Source organism: Candoia aspera, chromosome 1 (genome assembly GCF_035149785.1).
Source record: "Candoia aspera isolate rCanAsp1 chromosome 1, rCanAsp1.hap2, whole genome shotgun sequence".
Taxonomy (NCBI): Eukaryota; Metazoa; Chordata; class Lepidosauria; order Squamata; family Boidae; genus Candoia; species Candoia aspera.
Window position 1 is genome coordinate 177,707,967 of NC_086153.1, and position 26,215 is coordinate 177,734,181.

The 26,215-nt window shown below is 35.2% G+C and overlaps 1 protein-coding gene across 2 annotated transcripts in view; it reads left to right on the forward strand.

Moving 5' to 3' along the window:
• SATB2 (SATB homeobox 2) overlaps positions 1–26,215 on the forward strand; it is a 132,016-nt gene that overhangs the window by 86,273 nt on the left and 19,528 nt on the right. For both annotated transcript variants that reach the window (XM_063318026.1, XM_063318027.1), the window contains 2 exons: positions 4,165–4,320; positions 16,638–16,835. In XM_063318026.1, the coding sequence (XP_063174096.1) occupies positions 4,165–4,320; positions 16,638–16,835 (354 nt within the window). The remainder of the gene's footprint in view (positions 1–4,164; positions 4,321–16,637; positions 16,836–26,215) is intronic.

Genomic DNA, 26,215 nt, shown 5'->3' on the forward strand with positions numbered 1-26,215 from the left:
AATCAAACTTTAGATGCAGTACGTATTACATTAGAGAAGAAAGGTAGAACTTGCCTGGTATGAAATAGCTGGCGGAAGGTAAATGCAGTGCTTGAAGCTCCTTTCAGTACAAGGGAGCTAGTCTATGGATTAGTAAATCTATAGCATTTTATTCTGGCAAATTTCAAAAACTCTTAATTGTTTAAAAATTGAATCATAATGGTGAAGTTGGAGAAAGCTAAGAGATTTTAATAGCTGGGTCAGTCGGTCGGTCGGTCTGTCAGTCTTCCTTCTCTAAACAGTGTATGTGTAAATGTGTATGATTACGTACTGTATAATTTACACATCTATTTCTTTTCTGAGTTTCTAGTTTTGTTTGGTTCATCTGTTTTTTTAAAGGGTTTTTTTGTTGTTGTTGCTTTCTGAGGATTTCCTTTTTCTTCTTTTTCTTTCTCTTCTCCTTAGGTAATTTGGCATAGTATAATTTTGTATAGCACTATAGTGTATTTCTTTTCTTTTTTTCTGTGCTATTTTCCCCTCACTGTATAGTTTTTAAAAAAAATAAAATAAACTGATTCTTTTTCAAAGTATATTGTATTTTATATAGTTATATAGTTATATTGCCATTTAATTTATGTATAGTATTTTTAAAAATAAAAATTAAAATGTTCACTAAATATGCACAAATATTTGTACATGTGTCTCCAAATATACACATTTTGTATGCATTTTTACCAATCTACATATTTCTCCAACTAATTTTTCCCTAAAAATGCACATACTTCTCAGATGTATTATATATTCCTATACATTTTATCCAATACACAGTTTTATACTCTTTTTTTTTAAAATGGAGAATTACGTTGTAAATTTCAAAAGTACCTTTCATTTCTCTGAAATGCATTTGTTTTCACTATTCATGTTTCACCAATGTTTACAGTTTAGGTGTATATATTTAAGAATAGCATTTTAAAATCCTTCCTCCAATATTTCTCTGACTAATGTTGATCAAAAGAAGAAAAAAAAGAGGGTATTGAGGGAAAAAGTCATGATTTGGAGACAATCTCTTTTCTGTATTAAGAGGGCTAAGAGATGGACAAACAATAGAATTGTAAATTCAGTAGGAAAAGTGAGTTCAGGAAAACTATCACTCTCATTTTATTGAGGCAATTCTTATACTTTGGTAATGTTGCTGGTGTTTAAGCTTGCTTAGAATTTGGGAGGTCACCAAATTGGGCAAGGCTGGTTGTGCACATCTAACTCGTTTGGTGGAACTGAATATATATAATATGGGAAAATTGGCATTTATGTCTGTTTTACTTCCCTCCACAACCTCAGTCTCCAGATATTAAGATCCTTTTTTTCTTTTCTGTGTTTAAAAGGATTTGATTATAATCACAAGCTTTACTCCTAAATGATGATGATTTTCCTCCTCCTCCTTCTTTATGCCTCAGCCTTAGGCTAATAATTTTCAGAGCAGGGTACAGTTAAAAATTACAATATTTAACAGAAAAAAGGATAAATGTTACTAAAAATAGAAGGGGAACAAAATTACAGCAAAGGTAAACTATAACTTCAAAAGAAAAGGGGCTTTTCTTTGAGTTATATTGTTAATCGATTGACTGATTGATTGAAAGAATTTATAAGTGCCTCTGGGCAGCTAACAATAACTCTGGGAGGCTTGTAATATTTGATACTTGGTTGACCTCCCAATGGAAAACATGCTGCATATAAGAGGTCTGTAAATGAAAACTCATTTGGTCACTCTGGTAAGAGTCCAAGAAGATAACTACAACATTTATGCCAGTTCATTTGAACATTGACAGTGAATTATATCCAAGATAGAGAAGTGAGGAAATTACCTAGAGAATGGAAGAGATTTCTTTTAGAAAAAGCAAAATCAACAGTGGTATAACTTACCTTCTCCTGCTGAAGCAGGAGAAAATTCCAAAATAACTTATTTTACAATGCATATATGATTTATTTTTGCCTAAGTCTTAGTACCAGGAAGGATAATTTAATGCTAGAAGAGTGCCTTAAGAAATATCCAAGATGGGCAGGCAGGAGAAAATGTATTTGAAATGAAAGACATTTTTTTTTCCTGATGCCAAAGTTAACCTATATAAAAAATATTGTTTCCATAGATACCAATCTGTGATACAATTTGCAGTGTAGTAGATAATCTCAGAGTATCAAGAAATATAATAAATGTTCGTTTTTCCCTATTGCATTGCTTTTTCTTTTAATTGTAATTCTCCATTTGTAGCTTTCAAGCTGATAAACTTCTGTTTTGAAATGTGTATTGCTAGTAGGTAATCAATGCCAAACTGATCGGGGAAAAAAAAGAGTCCAAATGTTTTGAGATGAATATGGCAATATTTAAATATGGGCTTCTGCTGCTTAATTTGTTCTTTGGTAAAAGTCAAGGAAAATTAAAAAGACAGATTATAGCAGGCTGATTTTAGCAAAGTATATTTATGTAGCCCATTCGGCCATTTTTGGACCATTTATTTGAAAAAAATAAAACTTCAGTGAAATAAAGTAATAATTACAAAAATACAAAGCAGCAACATTCTTGTTAACATACTAGAAAAAAGTGAATTTGTAAGCCCTTTTAATAGTGCAGTATAATCACAAATCTTATATTGCCTGATAACACGTGAGTGAAAATGGAACCAGGCAGTCCTCCCTTTAGGAGTTTTGTAATACTAGTGCCATAATATTCTGCTTCTTGAAGCCACATATTATGATGGAATAACTCAGAGTAGGCTTCTCCAAGTTGACCACAGAACACAGGCAAATGTATTCTAAAATGGTCCTAATGCTACATATTTTTTTAAAAAATTATATTCCTGAGACATTCATATGACAGCAAATCTAAGTTTTAAATCTGGGTTTGTCAAATATAAGACAAATGGGTCATAAACCTGGGTTTCTCAAATACAAGACAAAACCCCACACTTCCTTTTTAACAATACCTTAGAGAGACATCTTTTTTGTTAAAGATGATAAAGTATATTGCCCTGTTAAACTTTCAACTAATATAAAATGTTTACCCTGTATCAGGCTGTTCTAATGAATCAGCACGGAGGAAAGGCTGTTACTTCTCCCAGTCTTTTTCACCCTTTTCTAACTACACATTTTGCTTTAATACGTATTTCAGGTTCCTAAAACCCTTGCTTAGAGTCCTTGGTCATTACTGTGTATCTGCATTTTTTTTAAACTGTTGTTTGATTGAAATGATTGTTTAGCATAATTTATTAATTAGTTCTTCTAAAAACTTAGTTGACTTTTACTAGTGAAATTAATAGCCATTGTAGTCTGCAGGAGATTTCTAGATCTTTGTGCAGTAAAATCCCATCTCAGTTCTTTCGGTAGATTTATCTGTGATGGCAATATTCTCTCTTAGTGTCCTTCAATTGTGACAAAAATTGATAGGAAATCATTTATTTAAGAGAAATGTAATGGAATGTACCCAGCTGCAATGTGGGTTTAGGAAGTCAATGGTAGCATATCAAGCATACTGGCAGGCATAGAGTTATTAATTTTTTTTTCATACCCACTGATTTCCTAGGTGAAATTAGGTGACTGTCTGGCCAGCATAATGATGGGAAACCATACATACTCAAATGACATACATATAATTTTAATAAAGGATGAAAGAGACTTGAGGGAGTACATTAAATTGAGTAATAATTTATTATTTAGAGACTTCTATGCATTTACTCATTTTTTCTGGAAGAATTGGCTCTTTGATATGCTTTTTTGGGAGGAAGGGGAGGGAACAAAAATTCAAACACTCATATTCATAATATATTGTATTTGAGGGCTAGCTGAATAAAATAATTGTTTAAACATTACTTCATCTCCTATATAACCTTTTAATTTCCAAGTGTATGCTTTTTTTATGTGCTGAAAGTCAGAGCAATTGAAGAATACTCTGTGTGTGTTTGTAAGAAAAAGAGAGCGAAAGAGAGTGCATACACACACTCTGTATGTCCTATAGGAATGCCCTGCAATTATTTCCAATCACAATTAACCTGATTAGAATAATGGACAGGAAGTGTCCCTCTGTAGCTAATGCAGTTTGGCATCAGCTGACTGAAATCCTTTGATAATTTCTGCACAGATGGCTGGGCTGAAAGCAGCACTATTTTAATTATTATTTTCATGGTCTCTCGGTAGGCCAAAACCTCAACACCGACAACAGACCTCCCCATTAAGGTGGACGGAGCCAACATCAACATCACAGCTGCCATTTATGATGAGATCCAACAGGAGATGAAAAGGGCCAAGGTGTCTCAGGCTCTGTTTGCCAAAGTAGCTGCCAACAAAAGTCAGGTGAGTAGGGGTTTCTCTTTCAAGAGCAGGAATAACTTTGAGGTTGAAATTGGACCCATCCCTTCTCCTACAAATAAAAATTCACCTATACTAGTAACAACAAGCTCCAGAGAATCCTTTCTTATTTGTTCTTTTGCTCCAGAATAATTTCTTTCTACCTCTTTAAACAGACTGAATAGCTAAGATACAAGAATCTTTTTTTTTTTTTTAAAAAGTGAAAAAGAAACAGAATAATAAAATAAGGACTCTTGAAGTGGTGGTGTCTTTGTATGTTTGATAGAGGCCTTAAAGGGTTATAATCACTGTTGCTTTGCTTTGAATGTTTTTCCATTCAGTGAAAAGATGAAATGGAACAATAATAAAATAGAGAAAGTAAAAGTAGCCACATACTAGTGTTCAGAGAAATATTGTGACCCTACAAATATATGATATAGGTATGATTATAAAAAGGATCTAAACCTTTCTTATCTCCTTCTAATTCTTCATGTTTCCTGATACACCTCTTGTTTTTAGTTTTGTCTAAGGCTTAATACTCACAAAAAAGAAAAAGTACAGGCGCAGTATGAAATACATAAAAGGAAAATGCCAGGGACCCCTTTTAAACTGTTAAAAGAATAAAAATCTCATGTACCACATGGCAAAATATAATGAGAGCTGGAGCTGTTAAACGAATAAAGCTGTTAAAAGCATAATGCCACTTGGCACAACTACTGTGCATTTAACGGTTTTCCACTGTGTAATAAATGACATATGTGGTAAAAGTGCAGTAAAATAAAAACTGCACAATTGATTTTGCAAACGTGCCTTTTGTCCTTCGGTTTTGCAAAATTTTTACACACACACACACAACCAAGACGAGATAGTTTTTAATCAGGACTGTTTAGCACAAACTGAATTACCAGGCTCTCTTTGAGGTTTGGCTGGAAAATGTCTGGAATCTTGCTGTCATTTTATGCAGAAAAGTCCTGAAATAGAAATGTTCTAAGCCACTGAAAATAATTTGGGTAGCTCACCAACTTCAGTCAGTGCCAGCTTGAATACTGAAATTCCAAAAGAATCAGCCATGAGTTATTCTCCTTAGCTAGAATATATTAATTGTTCTTGATCTGAAAAAGAAAGCAGTTACAGTATGTAGAACCAATAGAGAGGATTTTAAAAAAATGAGCAGCAAGGTTGATCAAATGTGTGAAAATGAAATTTGCTGTGGTTATGCCCTGCAAATACTTCTTGCATAAGTATATCTGAGTATGTGCTTTTCATTTCACAGTTCTCTCAAGTAACATTGATTTTCTTATTATACTTTTAACTCTTTTGATATACTGAAGTAACTGCAACGTTTGGTTTATATTAGGAGTAGGAAATGTATTCAGCTGCGATAACCACATCAAAACCCAATATTATGAGCTTGGAGTTGCTATTTGCATATCAAGCTCATTTAGGAGTATGTTTTCAAACTATTTTTGGTTGCCATGGTATCTTTATTTTATAATATTGAGTTGTGGGGAAGCTAGGACAAAATTTGAGAACTGTTGGTGCTTTTAATTTTTATAGGCTAGGTGTCAACATCCATTTACTGATGTAGAGTTTAAAGCCTAAAAAAGATCTCAAAGAGACATACTTTACATGAATCTCTGGAAAATTAGTAACAACCATCTAGACCTGTAACCTGCCTAAAAATATCTTGCTACCACAAGGATTCTAATTAAGTTGCTATTGAGATCCAACTCTTCAAATACATAAAAAAAACCCTACTGTTGGATCACATATGACTTATATAGGCTAATAGTTTGCTCCCAGCTGCGTGCAGTTCTGTGCCTCTGGGGAAACTCACAAATAGAGTGTGAGACCACCAGTACCAAGTGACTGGCTTTTATTCTTCCGACTTGTATTTGGAGTAATTTATTCAGAGCAGCAGGAAAGCACAGGTATACATCACATGAAAAGGTACTTCTTACTGCTTGAACTCCTTGTCGCCACATATTTGTATAGGCCGCTGTTCATCTAAGCAATCTTTTCACAGGGTGTGGTATAAAAATGACAGGTTTATTTAGTGATGTTTCATTAATTTGGGGAATTGCTACTTCTAATTTCTACTTTAGAAAACTGTTAGCTCCAATTTAAACTTGTAGTTGACAGAGAATACTTAATTCTCATAATATAACTCATCAGTTATATAATAACTTATACAATAGCTCATAATATAATAACTCATAAGTTCAAGGAATGGTAATTCATATCTTGAACAAGTCTTAATATTCATGAGTTTATTTGGCATGCAAAGAAACAAAAAAGCAATTGGGATCAATATTCATACATAAAACAGAAAGCATTCTGGTTATTATTCACATTGCTTAGGACATGGCTTGGCAAGCTATTTCTTTTTTTTTAATTAAGAACTTTATTCAATTTCAACATATATAGTTACAATACAATATTAAAAATATAGAAAAGGAACAATATTAATATGGTCTAATTATGGGTAAGGGATTACATCTCAAGTTGGCAAACTATTTCTGACTATCCTAATGTAAAGATAGAAAAGAAAGAGAGATGTGGAGAATGGTGCTAGGGAAGTATTGGAGTTCCCTAGCTTCCCTAGTATTGAAGAATTGGCAGTCATGGGCAGCTTGATTGCCACTGAAAATATGGAATATGTGGGCAAAGTTGATAGAAAAGAAATAGAGCAAGAGCTTTCAGAGAATTAGATACATGATAGATTTCATGATTGATTGTGATGAATTAAAACAATATATTGCATAAAAACTCTTCTCTAGAATCCAAGATTTTAGATCCAAATTCAGATATAATCAGAGCATCTATAAGAAGGTGAACTGGTTCCCAATAATTTTCTCTACATCTTTGAGATCCTTATGCGTCCAAAGTCCAAAGGCATTTCTGCAAATAGATATGAGGCTAGACAGTGATGTTTATTTTGCAGCATGCCATGAAGAATTATGGAGTCGGTTCCCTGGCTTTTTAAATGATGATATGTATACTATGGAAAGTAGAAACTATGGCTTAAATGTCCTAGAAGTACTTACTTTCTATGTTGATAAACTTTTTTTTTAAAATAGTAATATATGATATCATCAATATTGCAAACAAGATTATTTTAAAATGTTTGTTTTCTTCTAGCCTTGGTTTTGGTCTCTCTTCTCTCCTCCATCATTTTCAGCCTTCTTTCTACAGTTCTGAGGGTCAGAAACATATAAAAAAATAAGAGCCCTGCTTCCCCATTTTAAGAAAAGGGGCACAAAAAGTTCTTAAGGAAGCACTCACTACACTTTTCTTTCTTTGCTCTTTTTTTTTGCTAAGTTTAGTGTGAACAGAATTTAATTCAGCAGGTTTTGCCATGATCATGTGATAATTCTTGTCAAACAAATCTTTTATTAGAATAAATGGTTCAAATAAAGTCTTGAAGGAATAGCTTAGCGGAACTAGTAAGTAAATTCCCACAAATATTATAGAATAGCAGTTTGCTGACAAATATTATAGTATAGTATACTGCAATTCAAAAGTAATCACTGTAAACTGTACTTATAGAGATCAGATATACTTGTCAAGATTCCATTAATGTGCATGTCAGAATTCAGCATTATAGCCACTCTTTTATCCATTCCACTTTCTTCTCTGGCTTTTTTTTTTAAATCAGCAGGAGCTTTATTTTAATGGAGATGTATTGGGTTTGTAAAAGGGAGAGCTCTGTGAGTGAATTACAAGTTCATACTACTACCTGGCTACTTTCATGCTGCTGTAGAATTCCAGTCTGAACATTTCTTTTAGAGGCCTTTGCCTGCATACAATTAGAAAATAATTTTCTGTGGCTAATTTGGCTAATAGCAGATTCCCAGTCTCTTAAGACATCTATCACACATTATAATTTTTCTCACAGATGCTGACATTTTTCTGCACTGAAGATGTGGGTGAGGAAATATCCTTTAACATATATTTTGAGTAGAGTTATTTTGAATCGTTCACACTAAAATCTCTTAATGTGCCTACTCACGTATTTGCTGGAATTCCTGCAAAATGTCAGTGCAGGAATTCAAATCCTTTAAAAATTATAAACATCAAATTAAACAAGTTATTGCTGAAGGACAATCCATTAAATACCTAAGGTATATATTTCCATACAGTGTTAGGGGTGACAGGTGACCAGCAGCATTTCAGCATGGATTACTGTTAATTTCTGCTTTCACTATGAACACTGGTACATTTGTAGACCATTTTCAGTGGTCTTAAAATTAACAACTTTCAGTTTCTTAGTATCTTGGAAATTACAACAGTAAAACCTAGAGAATTCCAGTCTCTGGGTGCTTTCTAATACCAAGTTCAAATTTCTTCTCTCCCTCCCTCTCTCTCTCTCTTTTGCATTATTGTGTTATTTTCAAAAAATTGTAATTTAGATTATGAATTTGTAAATATATTGTTATGCTCAAGGAATTTATAGTTTAGGATTCCATTGGTATTGCAGGTGCCTGTTATGCTACTGCTCCATTGAATCAAAAACTCTTCTAAGCCTTTTGTGTGGCAAAAGCTTTAAGTCTATCGAAGGCTTTATGGAAGATGAGCTGAACAATGTTCTTCAGCAATCCCTCTACATATGACAAACAATTTTTGAATTTCCTCTGATGCACATACCAACCTGGTGTTTCTAGAAGAGATTACTGTTTTTTCAAGCATATCGTAGGCATGCATAGATGGAAAACCTGTATTAAATACAGCAGTTATGCTCCCCACTTGCTGTAATGCTTTCCCAACATATGAATGGTATTCCTCAGCAGTACTTGCCTCACCTTACACCTCTCTGATTCCCTAAGTCTCTGTTGTGTCTTACATAGTGCCAGTGAAGAGTAATATGCTGGTGGATGCTTTTCTTGGCACCCACCAGACTTTCTGCCCTGCTTTGTGTTTACAGAATTAAAGATCCTTAAAACAAATTACCAACTTGTAACATCATACAGTATTTAGTATCTAGACCAGTGTTGGCTGGGGAATTCTGGGAGTTGAAGTCCACACGTCTGAAAGTTGCCAAGATTGAGAAACTGATCTAGACACTATTTATTTATTTCCAACCTTTTGTATGCTACCTATTCTCATGAATCAAGGCAGCACATTCTTAGAAAATAAAAATGAAGGATGGCTAATGCTGTGTTTGAAGTTGTGTGCTTCCCCCTGCCAAAAAAAAGATACCAAGTGAAACTGCAGTGGTGGAAAGAATGCTAAGGAGTTGAAAAGAGTGACAGATAATAATCTCATCAATATCCTATTGGGCAAATTAGTGTTTGTGACTGGCCGCACCTTCCATGACAAAGAACTGCCCATAACAGCACTTTTATGTAAGAGTCTGCAATATGTTCTCAGAAGTTCAAACATGTCTTCTGGTCCTAAAATATGTTGCCTACCCCTGCAATATATTACATTTCTCCAGTTGTATGTACAATATCTTAGTTTTTTCCCTTGAGTAAGGCTGCAGGCATAGTATAGTGCATAGCCAAAAAAGATTAAGAAGAATCACCTAGTGATTCATACAAGAAGAATCCACAAAAGAAGCAGAAAAACTGGGTGTATTTTGCACAGTGTATTTGTCACAATTACAACTGGAAATCTTCCATAAGTTAATAATGGAATTGCAGAGTAGATAAGGACTATGTAAACACATGCTCTGACTTCTTTTTGGATTGTATAAATCTGTGTGAACACAAAAATTATATATGGAGTACCATATCATTTCTAACACTCAGAAAATGAGTGTCCAGTTGCACCTTATTTGTACCAGAATGAATAAGCCTATATTTCAGTGCTGGGGTTTAACAAAAATTCCTATTAATTTTTGTGATTAAATTCTCTTTACGCGGGGCATCTTATGAAGCTTCGAAACATATGAGCTCTTTCAGTAAATACTTAAATTGTCTGACTTTTGTTTTTCATGACTACTACTGCTGACCTAAATATTAAAAAGTATATAGTTAAAAAGTATAATATATAATGTTAATTTCTGTTCTCATCTCCCTTCCTTTACCTCTAAGGGGTTCCCACCATGTTTTGAATGCTTGTACCTATTAAGTAGGAAAATTAGAAGATTAGCAAAGGATTCTTATATATTACTATCAGATACATTTGATTAGGAGTAATTGTTCTTATAAAATATGACAGGAAAGCTTGATTGCCTAGGTTTTTAAAAACAAGAAACAGTGAGATTCTGGGTAGATATTGATAAAATTGTGTACAATAAAATCACAAGCTGAATTCTTTGCAATAATCTCTTAACTGTATAGGCAACACTTTTATTTGTTTTACTTATTTTCTGTACCTCTTAAACTGAAATGCTTGCAGAAGTTATAGAAGCAGATTTTCCCACTTTCTTGATTTTATTTTAATAGGTAATCTGGTGATAGAGTATCAGCATTAGTAGCTGAATACTTTAAGACAGTATATACATTACATTAAAAATTATTAAATTTGATAGATGTTAGGACTACTATACCCAACCTAACATATTTCCTGATTGTATGGACAACCTATAGAAAGCACAATTTTCATGGGGCTTCCCAGGAGTTATCCATCCTGTCTTAATCAGCTGATTGATTAAGGTCATAACACAGACATAATATATAAAGCAATAATATTTTAAAATAGAGCTTCAGTATTTAACTTATTAGTTTGTTAATGTAATATATATATATACACACACACACACACACACCAAAATTAATCAGAGAGCAGACTTGAAAATTTTAAAAATGATTTCTAAATTTCAACTTAGAAGATACATTCTCCTTTTTCCATCTATGGCATTACCTTTTTTGTATTGCTGCTGATTTCAACCAATATACCATCCTAGACACACTCATGTATGAGTAAATTCTGCTGAGCTCAGTGAGACTCACTTCTACATACAATTGGGCTTTTGGATATTTTTAATCAGATGGTAGGCCTTCCCAACTGTGCATTGGTTTATTTATAATGGATGTTCAGATAAAGTGAGGAGCAACAATAAGACAAGCAGCCCATAACGCCTTCTCTCTTGGCTTAACATTGTTTCAAAGGTATTCCTATTTTATCTTAAATGTCCTAGTGGGTTCTTGAAGAGATAGTGTCCAAGATATATGGAGGAGAATGCTCCTTTATTTTTATTTTCATTATAAAAGATAGATTTCTGATCCAGTCAATTTCCAGCCCAGTTTTAAAGTTAAAAACCTGGGACTGAACCTGGACAGGAAAACTTTAACTCACATTAGCAAAGGAACGGGGTGACAAGACCCCTTCCCTTTCTTTTAGTATTGAAAAATCCTGGTACACTTAAACCAGCATCCGGTTTTAAAGAACATTTTTTTCCTTTCAGCCACCTTTTCCCCTTTCTAGCATGTTTTAAATCTACTTTTATTGATGCAGATAGTGTGGGCTAGGGAAAAAAAGGATGGATACTAGCCAGGTGTTCCTCAGGGTCAGTCTTACCATCTCAATGTTTTTATCTATGCAAAATTCAGTATCAGCATTTTTAACACAGAAATCACTGTTTTGGAATTTTCAGTTTCCCTCTGCTACAACCTCCCTGAATAAATCACACAACTACTTGAGGTTTTTTTAAACATAAAAAGGAGGTTTATTTATTAATAATTCATGAGTTCTCATCGAACATGCACGAAGCAACGGTGCTATTCAATAGAGAATACTGTCATCATCTGTCACTGTTTTATTTGACATTTACACTTTTTTTTTGCTTCATACTGAAAAACTTTCTCAGATAGCACAGTAAGATTATTTCAATAAAAAAAACCCAACACTACAGTGCACATTACACCTTCCCTGTTGATAGTAATTTCTTGGTAGGGAATTATTTGTCTTGGTTAGAGGTTCTCTAACATAATGTTTTCAATATTAGCCTCTCAATATTAGCACCTGAAACCTTTTTGGTTGATAAATATATGATCCTGAATGGGTGGGTGATAAACTGCTTGAATAAATAGATTGAGAGCTTAAAAGAACTGTGAATGAAAGGTAGATTTGTTGAAGAAAAATATACAAATAGCTTGTGAAAAAGAGAAAAAGAAGGCAGATAATAGCTTTTTGTGAAAAAAGTTGATATAAATGAATTGCCATTGTTGATGCCAAATAAATATTTATAAATGGCATCAGAGACAGGAGGGAGTGCCACAGTGGTATAAAATCGCAGGCATGAAGAGGGCATTTAGCACAATAATATTATAGAGTTAAGAAGGCTTAAGCAATTTCTTGCTAATATTAGGCTCATGAAAATCTTTCTGCTCTGTAGGTTAGTTATCATTTATAAAAATTGCAGAACCAGCTGATACATTCATAAGCTAATTATTGTAGCAGCTGGGTGTACATGGTACAATATGTCTGAGGCTATGAAGTATCACAGATTTCTTGGGTCCTGCTGTGGTTTGTATACATGCATGCCCAGGCTGTAGAAAGCTAGATCCCTTAATCTGAGCAGCCAAGCAAAGAGTTTCTGGGGAAACTGGATTTATCTCTCCCTGAATAACAAGAATGTGATTCACCTTCAGAACTAAGCTTCGCTAAATATGCCATTAGTGTATGTCTGCTGGGGAATCAAGTCATTCTCAGGTGTCCTAAGAATGGGACCTTTGCCTGCTAACTTCCTGTATCAGAAATTAATTTGGTTTGCTCATGTCTTGCACACATGGTCACATGGCAGTCTAGTTCATTCCTTAATAGCTTCAAGGTCAGGACCTTGCAAGGTGCCAGGCAAATTGAGCAAGATGCTTCCTAAAGAATAATGGCAGAGAGCACACAGTCCATAATGAGGCCTGTAGTGTCAGGCTAAGTGATGGTAATGAGTGCAGATTATAGGAGTGCTAACCAATCAAACACAGCCGAGTGTTGTGTTAAATATTCCAAGATCATAAGGAAGAGGGGAGCAGTCAACTGTCACATCTCTCTTTTCAAGCTGAGTATTCTGAAAATGCAACAGCATCCTCAAGCCAGAAGATTTCTGGGTCTAGATCACTCAAAACATGGAGCAGCTGTAGGGATTTTCTTACCCTTCCTAAAAAATAGGAACACCCCCCCCCCCACCAAACCAAGTCTGGTGCCTCAGTTTTCCAAGGGAATGTGTCGAAGCCATAATTGTTCAAATAATTTGTATGTGTTCAATTGGAAACTTGGTTGAATCAATAAAAAGAATGCAGGAGGAAGAACTCCCCCCTTCCATGTTCTATTTTACATTTCAAAAAAAATTCCTTTGTATAGAGCAACCCCTGAGAAAACACTTTAGAGCTGAGAGTTTTAAAGGTCTGTTTGTGTGTTACTTTATTATTAAAGAGACATGGGATTTTGTGTGAAGAGAAGAGAATGTGGGAGTCAGCCATCACCTGATTCTGTGGTTAGCCACGTACCATGCAGAATAGTAAATGCAGATATTTATTCCAAGTAAATGATTAGATATCTTCTTTTCATTTCCCACCACTCCTAGCTTATTGCAAGAAAAGATCAGGTCTGCACAACTGTGGCCTCTCACTTGTAAAAACAAGGCAGTGTTGTGTTACAGATTAGTTTATAAATCCCCCGTGGCTTCACAGTTCAGTGCCTACAGCTGCTGCAGATGGGCCTGGCTTTTTGTCTCTTCACTGTGCTGCAGCCGGCAGTTGAAGGAGAAAATGGAATGATCAGGTTATTAACATGTAGGCCGTGAGGAAGAGGCTGCACAATGAGAACAGCTGGTGTGGCTGTCCTGGCTGATGCAGCGGAGATAATCAAATCTTGCTTTTCTTTCTTCCTTTTTTGGGGGGGGGGAGTAAAGGCAGAAGACGCAGTGGAGAATTAGGCAAACAATCACATGATATTATGCAAAGTTTTTCTAGCCCCTTCATCAGGAGTTGTCACTGGCTAACAAGTATTTGTTTTACCATAGTATATCCAAGGGACACTAACAAACCTGTCTGTTTAGATATTGTCATATGTAGACATCCTGAACTACATTTTAAAAACTCAGAATCTTATAAGTGCCCTTATCCCAAAACCAATGTTGTTGAAATTGCTCAGATCCCACTGATTTCAATGGGACAAAGCTATTCTTGAGATTTTGCTTCTGCTTCTAAAAACTAAGCAGTCACTTGATATTTTGGGCTGTAAAACTGTAAAACTAATGTTTAAAAAGTGGTATGTTTTCTTCATTGAATTGCATTTTGTTTTTTTGTAAAACCCTAAAAAAGAATGTATTAGTCACTGCTTTTCAAGAGAGTGCTATCTGCCAGTGTATAAAACATTTTACCAGATTTGGAGGATACTGTAGTAGTAAGCACATTGGGTATAATAAGATCGAATCTTCCCTTTTATGTAACTGGCTGAAGTTGCAAGAGTTTTTCACCAGTGAGAAGTATTGTCTTCAAGTATTCTGAGAAGATTAACGGAGTGTGTCCTCAGCCCTTTGCTGAATTTGTCTAAGGAAGGTCAAGATTTTGAACAGTATTTTGTAGACCAATTGTAGGCTGTAGTGGTCCTGTGAGTAATATGATGAGTCAACACATTTTAAAATATTTGAAGGTAGAGATTATATGGGTTCCATGTATTTTGCTTTATGCTACTGCTAAAATGCCAGGTAAATTTTTTCTGTGTCTCATCCTTGTGCCCTTCCAATTTGTCACATTTCTTTAATTAATTTAAACTATTTTTAGTCCACGTTTTAGCAGGTCTGGATATGATAATTGGGTATTAGAACTGTCAGTCAAAGCATGGTAATGCATGGTACATCCTTCCAATTTATATTTCAGAATGGGGAGGGAACTAAGGAGAGAGATATTTGATAAGTGAGACTGGAAGGATGTATCTGGAGGAAGTTTAAAATCCTAGTCCTTGGAGAACCTCCATCTATCAAAGTGACAGGTTTATGAATATATATTTAGTACCAGGGAAGGCATGGATTGACAGCCCATAGATACACTGTAATATTAAAGGAATACACACACACACACACACACACACACATACACCCTTCTCATCCCTATGGGTGGTATGTGTCTTCCTCAACCTTGGGTCTTCTACCAGAGGCCTGGGAGTTTGAGGTTTCTTAGCTGTTCCTAGCACTGCACTCTTTTGGACAGAGAGCTCTGATGTTGTTCCTGGGATCTGTTGGAGCCACTCTCCCAGCTTGGGAGTCATAGCCCCAAGTGCCCCTACCACCACTGGGACCAGTTTGGCCTTCACTTTCCACATCCTCTCTAATTCCTCCTTCAGGCCCTGATACTTCTCCAGCTTCTCATACTCCTTCTTCCTGATGTTGCTGTCACTTGGCACTGCTACATCTATCACCACCGCTGTCTTCTGGTCCTTGTCTACTACTACAATGTCTGGTTGATTGGCCAGTACCTGCCTGTCTGTCTGTATCTTAGCCCTGTCATTCTCTACAACCTTCTGTGGAATCTCCCATCTGGACTTGGGAGGGTCTAGCCCATACACTGTGCAGATGTTCCTGTACACAATGCCAGCTACTTGGTTGTGCCATTCAGTGTATGCTGTTCCTGCTTGCATCTTACACCTGCCACTATGTGTTGGACTCTCTGAGGCCTCTCTGCACAGTCTGCACCTTGGGTCCTGTCTATATATATAAAGAAATAGAGGAGAAAAATGAATGCATTTCCAAAAAAGGGAAAGATTTGATAAGGACAGTGAAACCAATAGATCCCTTAAAGATCTCTCTAGTTAACTAGATAACACTTTAATTCTGAAAGGAAAAGCAAAAATAAGAAAAGAGCCCTAACAATAAGGAGAATACATGGCATTGGATACCTGGCAATGAGCAGTAAAGTGTGCTTCCCCCCCCCACCCCCATCCAGTTATCCTTCAAGGGCTTCCTGTCTGGGTGCCAAATTCTATTATGTTAGCATATATCTTTTCTTTCGTAATTACTATAAAAATTATGAGATTAAGTTTCCCCTTCCCCCTTCTCAGAACACTGAAATTAGCTTCATCTAGATTTTTAAAAAATGTCTTATTGTATGATTTATCTTTATCGAATATCCAGGGAAGAGTACATAAATTGTATATATTGTTCAATATATCTGAATCAAACTAAACATTTTAGCTTTTATTTTCCCTAGCTGAAGGGATTTCAGATAAAAGAATGTGTCTTAACTTGAATCATACTATTTGGGATACTTTAGAATATAGTCACCCAATTGAATAATTTGCAATTTTTAAACTGGAGGTGTTATCGATAAATACATTGTAGTATAAAATCTGGGAAACGGTTTTCTCAATGGCACTCAAGGCTACTATTGAACTACTGTATTCATTACTACTTAACAATGCATATCTTTTGACTTCCTCTGCAGGGTTGGCTGTGTGAGCTGCTGCGTTGGAAAGAAAACCCAAGCCCTGAAAATCGTACACTTTGGGAAAATCTGTGTACCATTCGGCGATTCCTGAATCTTCCCCAGCATGAGAGAGATCTCATCTATGAAGAAGAGTCTAGGCATCATCATAGTGAACGTATGCAGCATGTTGTCCAGCTTACTCCTGAGCCTGTACAGGTCAGTGCTTTAGTTGTCCAATTTAAAATGATTCTTTGTCCTATTTTTTGTATTTCAAGTGATTTCTATCCCACCTGTCACCTGGGAGCTCAAGACAGCCAACATAATATTCTTTTCTTCAATTTTTCCCCTCAACGACAAACTAATGATGTAGATTGAACTGAGGGGTGACTGGCCTAAAATCACGTAAGTTTTCATAGCTGAAACTGGATCTAAGCCAGAATCTACCTGGTTGTAGTCTAACCTTCTAACTGGTACATCCTATTCCACACCGCATTTTGAAATCACCAAGTTATTAGAATAAAAAATGTGTTGAACCCCCCCCCTAAAAATAATAAAAGTGTAATAAAATCAGAGATATTTCTAAAAGTAGAGAAACTTTTTCCTTAATCCAGATTTAACATGGCTTCACATGGCTATTAAAGAAATTGTATAACAATTTTAGTTCAGAGGAAAATTATCAGCTCTAAATGCAGGCTCTAATTGTAGCTGAAGCCATGTTTAGTAGAGTTTGTTTAGCAGTTGACCTGGATAATTTAATTCACTTGGAGATCTCTTGTCTATCTGATTTTTTAAGCTTTTCATTTTAAGAAAAAAAATTAATTCTATGCATAAATTGGCCAAATAAAGCAGTAGAGTTGAAGTTTTCTGCAAAATTGGAGTTTCTATTGATGTCTCTGTTTCTTCATATAATACTATATTAAATGAAGAAATAGAGACATCAATAGAAACTCCAATTTTGCAGAAAAATTCCTCAGCTCTACTGTACATTGGAAGTTAATGGAAAATATTAGTGTACATACAGTACACTAAGGGACGTGGTGGTGCTGTGGGTTAAACCACTGAGCTGCTGAGCTTGCCGATCGGAAGGTCGGCGGTTCGAATCCGTGTGACGGGGTGAGCTCCCGTTGCTAGTCCCAGCTCCTGCCAACCTAGCAGTTCAAAAACATGCCAATGTGAGTAGATTAATAGGTACTGCTTCGGCGGGCAGGTAACGGCGTTCCGTTTAGTCATGCCGGCCACATGACCACGGAAGTGTCTTCAGACAACGCCGGCTCTTCAGCTTTGAAATGGAGATGAGCACCGCCCCCTAGAGTCGGACACGACTGGACTTAATGTCAAGGGAAACCTTTACAGTACATACAGAATAGAAGAAAAAAACTGAAGATACCACTGAACATGAATCATGGCTTTCCCTTTCAAAATGGTATTAGTATAAAGCCTGAAGGAGAGGGAATGCCAAATGCATTCATGTAATGTAATATAACTAAGTTCATTTAAAGATGAAAATGAATTAAACAATTGTATAGCATACTGAATACCTGCAAGACTTTTTTAAAGAATGCAAATAGTTTAAATAATGTAATTATTATATTGGTGGTCACCTGCAAAGCACAATACAATATTGTTTGACTCAGTAAAACTGTATTGACAGTCTTGAGTGATGTTGGCTAATATGTGCTTCTTTGTGTGATGTGGTAGAATCTATTTGCACAATACACAGTATGAATTTGGATATGAGTGGATATGCTGAATCAGTTTATGTGTGCTGAACCTGACATCCTCTATTTTCCTCACCAACCCCATAATATTTATTCTTTCTATCAAACAATAACATTTTGTTTGATAGTCTCTTCTGAAACAAAGTTCTTACTGATTTGTGTGTTAGTCTACTAGCACTGTGCAACTCTATGTCTCACATTCTTTTCTCATTTCTACTAATAATCTAGAAGAGCAACAAATAATGCCAAAATTGCATGTACAATATTCTTAACAAAGTAGTAAGAAAATCTCTATGGTAGTGTCATTCTCAGGAATTCTAAATGTTTTATTTTGCAATAATTGTTCTGAATTCCCCAATTTTTATGCCAGAAAGCTTATTTTAGAAACTTGTTAAAAAATAGTGATGCTTTGTTACATCAATGGATTACATTTCTGATCCATACCTATCCTAAACTTTACCTTGTTCTTTTTAAAATTATTCCATGATGGGTAACAATAATACAAAAACCCTCAGCAACATCGTGTTAATAAAAATAAATAAAATCAGTAAAATAATTGCAGAGAGAGAAAAAATAATTAGAGTGACACATGCACATTTGGAACAATGAAGCAGTGGTTTTATTTGTATGGGAATGTGCATCAGTGTGCATGTCTGTTAGCACTGCACTACTCTTAATAGGATGTGCATTCATATGCATAGCCCCATCCAAAATTAGCTCAACTGGTCATGCACAACTAGAATTCCAGGGGTCCATTAGAACAGATTATCTAGACTTATTTAAGTCTGGCTTCAGAGCTGAGTTTGTAAGTGAGGCAGCTTTTGTCTTAAAGATCAGCAATCTGTATCAGTGTGTGTATTTTCTTCCTTCATATTATTGATTTCTTCCATATTATTTAACATGTACATGAAACTGCAGAGACAGATAATCTAGGAATTTGGGGTGTTTTTTTTTTTACCAATATGCATATGACATATAGCTTGATCTCCTCATTTATTACTAGGATAGATGATAATCTTATGAAACAGTATCTGAAGGCAATACTGGGTTGGATGAGGGCTAATAAATTGAGAAGTCAGGCAAGATCCTGGACTCCCAGGAGACAGATTCTGGAATTAGAATTCAACCTGTTTGGGATGAACTAGCTCTCCTCCTGTGAATAATCACAAACCTGCGTTTTGTGAAACTGAATGATTTGGGACTCTATTTTGCTCCTGTTTATTTAAGTGGTGGCTAATAGTGCCACCTTCATTGGTGTCCCACTGTGATTGTTTCTTAGGAGGTCAAACCTGGCCATTGTGATACATGTATTAGCCAAAATTAGATTGGAGTACTGCAATGTATTATGTTTGGTATCACTTTTGCAAAGTTTTCAGAAACTGAAACTGGTCCATACTGGCAGCATCACACTGCATGTCCCCTGCAAGACATACATTGGTTACCTATTTGTTTCAAGGTATAATTCAACCCAACCATGGGATTATCCCTGCAACATGATTGGCAGGGTGGGGGGACCCAGTAGAAACAATAACTTTAAGAGCTACATCATCAAGAGTAGGAGCTCTTGGTAAACCCACCCTTTCTCATACTGTCAGAAAGGGGAAGGCTGAAGCTAGAATTTATCCACAGTAGACTGGAAGGCAGGAGAACTTTGCAGGTATGAAAGAAGCCAATTCTTATATGAGAAGGAACTCCAAAATCAAGCCCAAATGGCAAACCATTTCTGTATTGTTGCTAAGAAAACTCTGTGGACATGGCTGAAGCTTTTACACAAGTGCTTAATAATGAGACCCACAGGTCAGAAAGCGCTCCACTAGTTACTGGGAAAGATTTTTTAACTTCCATGAATACATCTGGAAGTGATGATGTGGCCAGATGAAATCCGCAAGGAAGTCTGAACTTCTCTTTCAAGGACATATATAGTCAGAAGGAACAGATTCACTATACTTACGTGAAACGTAACCTGAGGCATTTTGAAAATTGAAATGGAAAAAATATTCCCAAATTTTCAAAGAGGAAAAGATCCGAGTGGCTTTCAGAGCCAACTATGATGATGGCCAAAGAAAGTCAGAAGATTAAAGCCTTGGGCAACAAGAAAGGTGCAAGATGAATGAACAGAGACTTCCTGTGCCAGGCAAGAAAGGACAAAGAAAGATGTCAATATCAACAATATCAACAGAGAGCAAAATAACGAGAAAATAAAAAAAAGTTACAGAAGAATTTACAGCTAAGGTAAGAATACAAAGGAATAGCCCCAAAACAGATCTAGTAAGACAATAAAGTAAAAAGAAAATAGAGTATAAGGGGATTATAGAAAGACAGAAACTTTTGCAGAGAGAAAATTTATTCAGGAACCAATTTCACTAGAAAGTAAAGTGTGACAGGCAACAAGACCAACTATCTGAGGAGAAGAGGCAGTTAAAGTGCTAAGCAGTAAGGCAGCAAATACAATGTACAGGCCTAGAGTTCTGTATACACCTGTTCTAAAGACAGGGAAACTAAGAGAATGCATAAATTTCTGAACCCCCAGCAGAGATTTGCTTATGTCCTACGAAGAAGGATAGAGACATACACGAAGAGGCAAATGCCAGATTTACAGGCAGGTTTCAGAAAAGACCAAGGGACCACGAGGGCAGATAGCTAACATAAGAAGCATAATGGAAAGAATAAGAAGAGGGTTTACTTTTGTTTCATTGACTGCAGCAAGGCTCTTGATTATGCAGGTCATTTGCCAGAATAAGGAATATACTAATGACAATGGGCCAGCCAGAACACCTGATTATTCCTTTATGGAAACTTTACAATAAACAAGCTGTTACTGTAAGAACTGAATTTGGAAAAACCAAGTGATTTATAGAATAGGGAATGAGAAAGAGATGCCTATTATCTCCCTATCTGTTTAACTTATACAGTGAATATATTATAAGAATGGTAGGATTAGAAAACATAATGGCTGGAATCAAAATACCAATAATTTTGAGTTATCGAGATGAAACCACTTGGTTAGTCAGAAGTAAAGACTTAGCATTATGAACATACAACTGGAAAGTAAAAAATCTGTTAATATTTAATGTTAATGTTGCTTAATGTCAGTATGCTTAGTGAACTTAACAGCTGATCACAAAGAATTGAGGGTGGTCAACATTTGTTTGTTTTCCTGAATAAAAAAACACACAAAAAAGAATTGTTTGCTTTCTTGGACTCAAGAATAAAAATGAGCAGTTGCTAAAGAGATAAAAAAGGAGATTATTCCTAAGGAGGAAGGCAATCACAAAGGATATTTCTATGACAAGAAAGATAATTGTAATTGAAACAATTGGTTTTCAGAGTTTCATTATAAAGTTAGGTAACATCAGCAGCCCGTGGGAGAGTGGAGTTTGCTGGCTGTTATGTGGTAGCTTGCCTACTAGCCTTGATTGGGGTATTTTTCATTCCTTGATTGCTTTCTGAGTAGAGTATTGCTTCTTCTTTGATCTTGTTTATATGGTGCTCATTCCTGCTTATCTGAGTATTGGGTAATAGACGTGTGATGGGGAACGGTTGTGTTTCGGTCTGTTTGCCTCTTTCTTCCATTCAAAAAAGGAAGCAACCAGAGGAAAGGAACTCATGTTCACTGGGTGACTCTGGGCCAATCATTCTTTCTCAGCCCCATCTATGTCACAGGGTTGTTACTGTGGGGAAAAATAGGAGGAGGGGGTGCCTTGAATAAAAGGTGGGATATGAATCTAACAAACAAAAGGTAAATAATAAATGTTTAACTTAACTCTCCTCCTAGGAGCATTGTGAGGATAAAGTGGGATGATTCCAGTGTTTTACCTCCTTGAACAGCTTAGTTGATATTCTAAAAATTAAAGAATTTGGCTTGCATTTAAACCCCTAGAAATAAATGGCTTATATGGGATACATTTAGGCATGGGTGCAAAATATTTTAACCTAGCCTATGAGAAGGGAGCTGAGGGAAACAGCTGAAAGCCTGGGTGAGTTTTGTATTGTTTTGTTTTGCCATATTCCTATTTCTGACCTTGCCATATCAGCAGGTACAATATGTATCAGTTTGCAGATGGATTTTCGGAGAGAAGAAAGACTTCAGACATACACAGATGAGTCTGTATGATCCAAAGTAAAGATCATCTAAAATTTCCCAGGGATTTATTTAAACAGGGGGAAAAATTAGCTACAAATACATTTATTCCTTTCTTTTCAATTGGATTTATACATCGTGTAAATGCCTAAGCTTCCAGGTAGATAATGCAGTGGATACAGTGTCTTTAAATACAATAAAATATTTAAATCCATGATGTTACTGTTTTCCAAGCTACACAAATTTGCTCTTGAGAGCCAAAGCACTACAGAAATCCCAGCATGCATTGTTTGCCTTACAAGTTATAAAATAGTTTTAAAATATACAATGCAGGAAACTATTACATAGTTCAAACTTGGAGGAGGGGGGAGTTAGGCAACAGATTAAATTGCTAATTAAAGGCAGAGCTGACAGTTATACATTTAGGTTAATGTTGCCTAATATTTTCCAGTATGTATGACTCATTCTTGAGTTAAGGAGATATAAATATCCTCTTTCTTTAAGAATATCCTGTCATAAGTTCCATATTGCCCAGCCTGACACCTACCTTAAAAAAAAAAATCAGATGCCTTCTCAAATAGCTATTAATATACCTCCCCCTACCGTGTCAAATATTGAGTACAGTATGGTGTATTTTGCCTTTAATGGGCTAGCCCAGTTTAAATATTTTGAGAGAGGGCTTGTTAGGCCTCAGCAGTTTATAGTTATTTTAATGAATGGAATGCATAAAATCAAATGAAATTCCCAAACAAAATTATTGCCTTTTTGCTACAGTTGAATTGCCATCTTTTGCAATTTGATGCCTCACTATAGAGAAATATGTGGCTATGCATGTGGTTCACATTTTAATGAATGTTTGACCACCGTATTTTTAATAAGTATCATTTGTACATTTTTGACAGTATATAGAAGCTTAGAATATTTGTTCCTGCAAGCTTTGCACGCATATTGACAAAACCAATAAGGTGCAGATTACAAGCACTGAGGCCCTTTATATTGACTTTGAGATACCCAGTAGAGTTTGTTATGATAGTTATTACAATTGCAGTAGAAAGCCAGAAATTTACTGTTGAAACATAGCTGTTTCTGCTTAACATGGATACCAAATATTGCAGATCTTTATTAAGAATATGGATATAATTGTAGTATAACTTACATTGGAAGGAAGAGAAATATCCTTAGTTCTCTTTCATATTTTTATTATTTCATTGTATCTAGAAAAAAATAAAATATTCCCAGACAAGAAATATTTTGTCATTTTTGAAATTGTTCCATATCTTCTGTGTTCTCTCAAAGAGTTCACATAGGACATTATATGATAAATTTCCAGTAATGTGATTTTTCTCCAATCACTTAAGATTTTAAATGCAAAACCTATCATATTAAAGTGTATATCAGATACTATTAACTAATGCAAATGAAACAACATTGTCATAAGGTTGTGTCTCATGCTGTTCTTCTATTCACGTAAGACTTTACTGTGGTGGTGGGTTCTATGAATTGAGGACAGATAAAGGCAGCATAAAAAAAACTGGCATTTTCTCTTAAGGTTCCCCATGTTACCGCACATGCTGTTCCTTCTTAGTGGATTGAATATATGTCAGGGGGCTTAAAAAAATTCACCTTTCTTTTTATGGGTCTCTGCTAAATCAAAGAACATTCAGTGAAAATAAATATAGAATTTATACAAATAATTTTCCTTTTTTACCTTTTAAAAACACAGCCCTAAGCCTTATGACTGATTTATGGATTAGACTACAATTTGATTTTCAGATGTCACGCTTTGCTAAATTTTTGTGATAAAATTCTCATTCTTCTCTCTCTCTATGTATATGTGTATGTATGTACAAAAAAGTAGTAATGAATAGTTTAAGAACAATATATTTAGACAGGAATACTTTACGATAAAATAAGTTTGAAATAATGTATTCATGCAAATTTTAAATAAACATTATGGATTGATACAAAATGGAAAAAAATGTGAGTGAACACACCCTGGAAATCTGTTTCTAGACATAACATAATTTCTCTGCAACTTACTTGGTTTCAGTTTCTCAGCCTCCAGAGTCATTCATTTCTAGAAAACTGCTGGAGGCAAAATTGTACAAAATCAACATTTCCAAATATGAATGAAGTAGAAGGTTTAAACAAGAAAAAAAAGTATCTGCCAATGCTTGAATCTTACTTTACTTTTGTATGATCTTAGCAGGATGAAAAAATAGACAGTGGCTCTGAGTTATATAGATCTAGTACATGTTAATCATACATTTTCTGGACTGTCCCAAGGGAGATAGGGAAAATCAGACACAGTGGAAGGCACAAAATGGTAGATTTTTCTGTGATTAGATTATGACTAATTTACTATCTCAATAGGTAGTGGTATTTTCCATAAATGTATATTTTATATAAAATCAGACTTTTTAATTTTTCTTAATTAGCAGTATGGTTTGAATGCTTTAATAATCCAATAACATATTGGAATAGTTATTTATAATTGCTAGTAGAAGTTTATTGCTTTCTTTTAAAAATATAAAATAGGAAAACTACATTTTTTCCAGTTTTCTTTTTAACAAAACATGACTTTAAAAAGCTAGATCTATTCAACAACTATATTTTTATTAAATAACACTATTTTTCTCTCCAATATGTCAGTGGAAAAAATTTCAAATTGATTTGAGTTGCTTCTTAATTGATGTGCACAATAAAAGTTTTTGGGGAGAAAGGGCATTTTATTTTGTGGAACAGAATTTTAAATTTTCAGTATTTATTTTCTTTTTAGCGTATGTTATTTCTTTGAAGAATGTTTCCTAGAATGTTTTTCAAATACCAATCTGGTTTGAATTTAGAATTAATCTTGATTTTTTTCCCCTAAGGTTGCACTCTAACTTTTCAGTTGTCATTCAGTGCGCTATTTTTCCAAAAGCATGTACCTGAAATTATGCAGATTTTTTTTTGCAGGGTAGGTCTTCATAAGTGGGAATGCTTTTTGGCCACATTCCACATTTCAGCATGTAATCCCATAGGTTATGTTTGATCGATCAATCAATCGATCTATTTATTTATCTAGGTAGGTAGGTAGGTAGGTATGAAAACAAAAGCCCTCTTCAGCCATTATTTCACTGATTAGCCTTTCAGTGCGAAAGGGAGGACTAAACATTGGCTTGACATTGTTGCGATCTTCCACCCCTCTGAATCTGGAGAGGGGTCTTCCTACTGCAGAGTTTCCCTGTATGAAGAAGCAAAGCTTGAGCACTTGTCCCTCTTCTACTTCCTCACAGGTAAAGGTCGCATGCTGTAATCATGTCTAAAGCAGGCTATATGTTACAAGAGGGTTGCTTCTACCTGCTTAGGCTATATGCAGGTGGTATATTAAACGTATGTACAGAGCAGAGGATATATTGTTCAGTGATAGAGTTTAATTGATCAGGCTGTTACTGAGTAAGCAAAACATATTTGAGTTCCTGGGGTTGGGGTTGGGCATAGAAGTGGGGAGGAGTTAAACTCCTCTCCCTCCTCCTAAGCATTGTAAGAGTTTATCCACCTCCAAAGCAAGACTCACCAGTTAGTCTGCTTTTGTTAAAAATGTCAAGATAATGCATAATTTACTCCATGCATAAAGTTTATCTTCTGTAGTATTTTGGTAGGTCAAAAGTTCTTACTCTTATTATGGTAAAGCCTAAGGTGTTGTTTATCCTAATGTTCATACAGTATTATGATGCTGTTGTAAGTAACATTTAAATGCCCACAATAAAAAAATCTCCTCCCCATGAAATCACTGTTTTCCCTCTCAGCAGTTG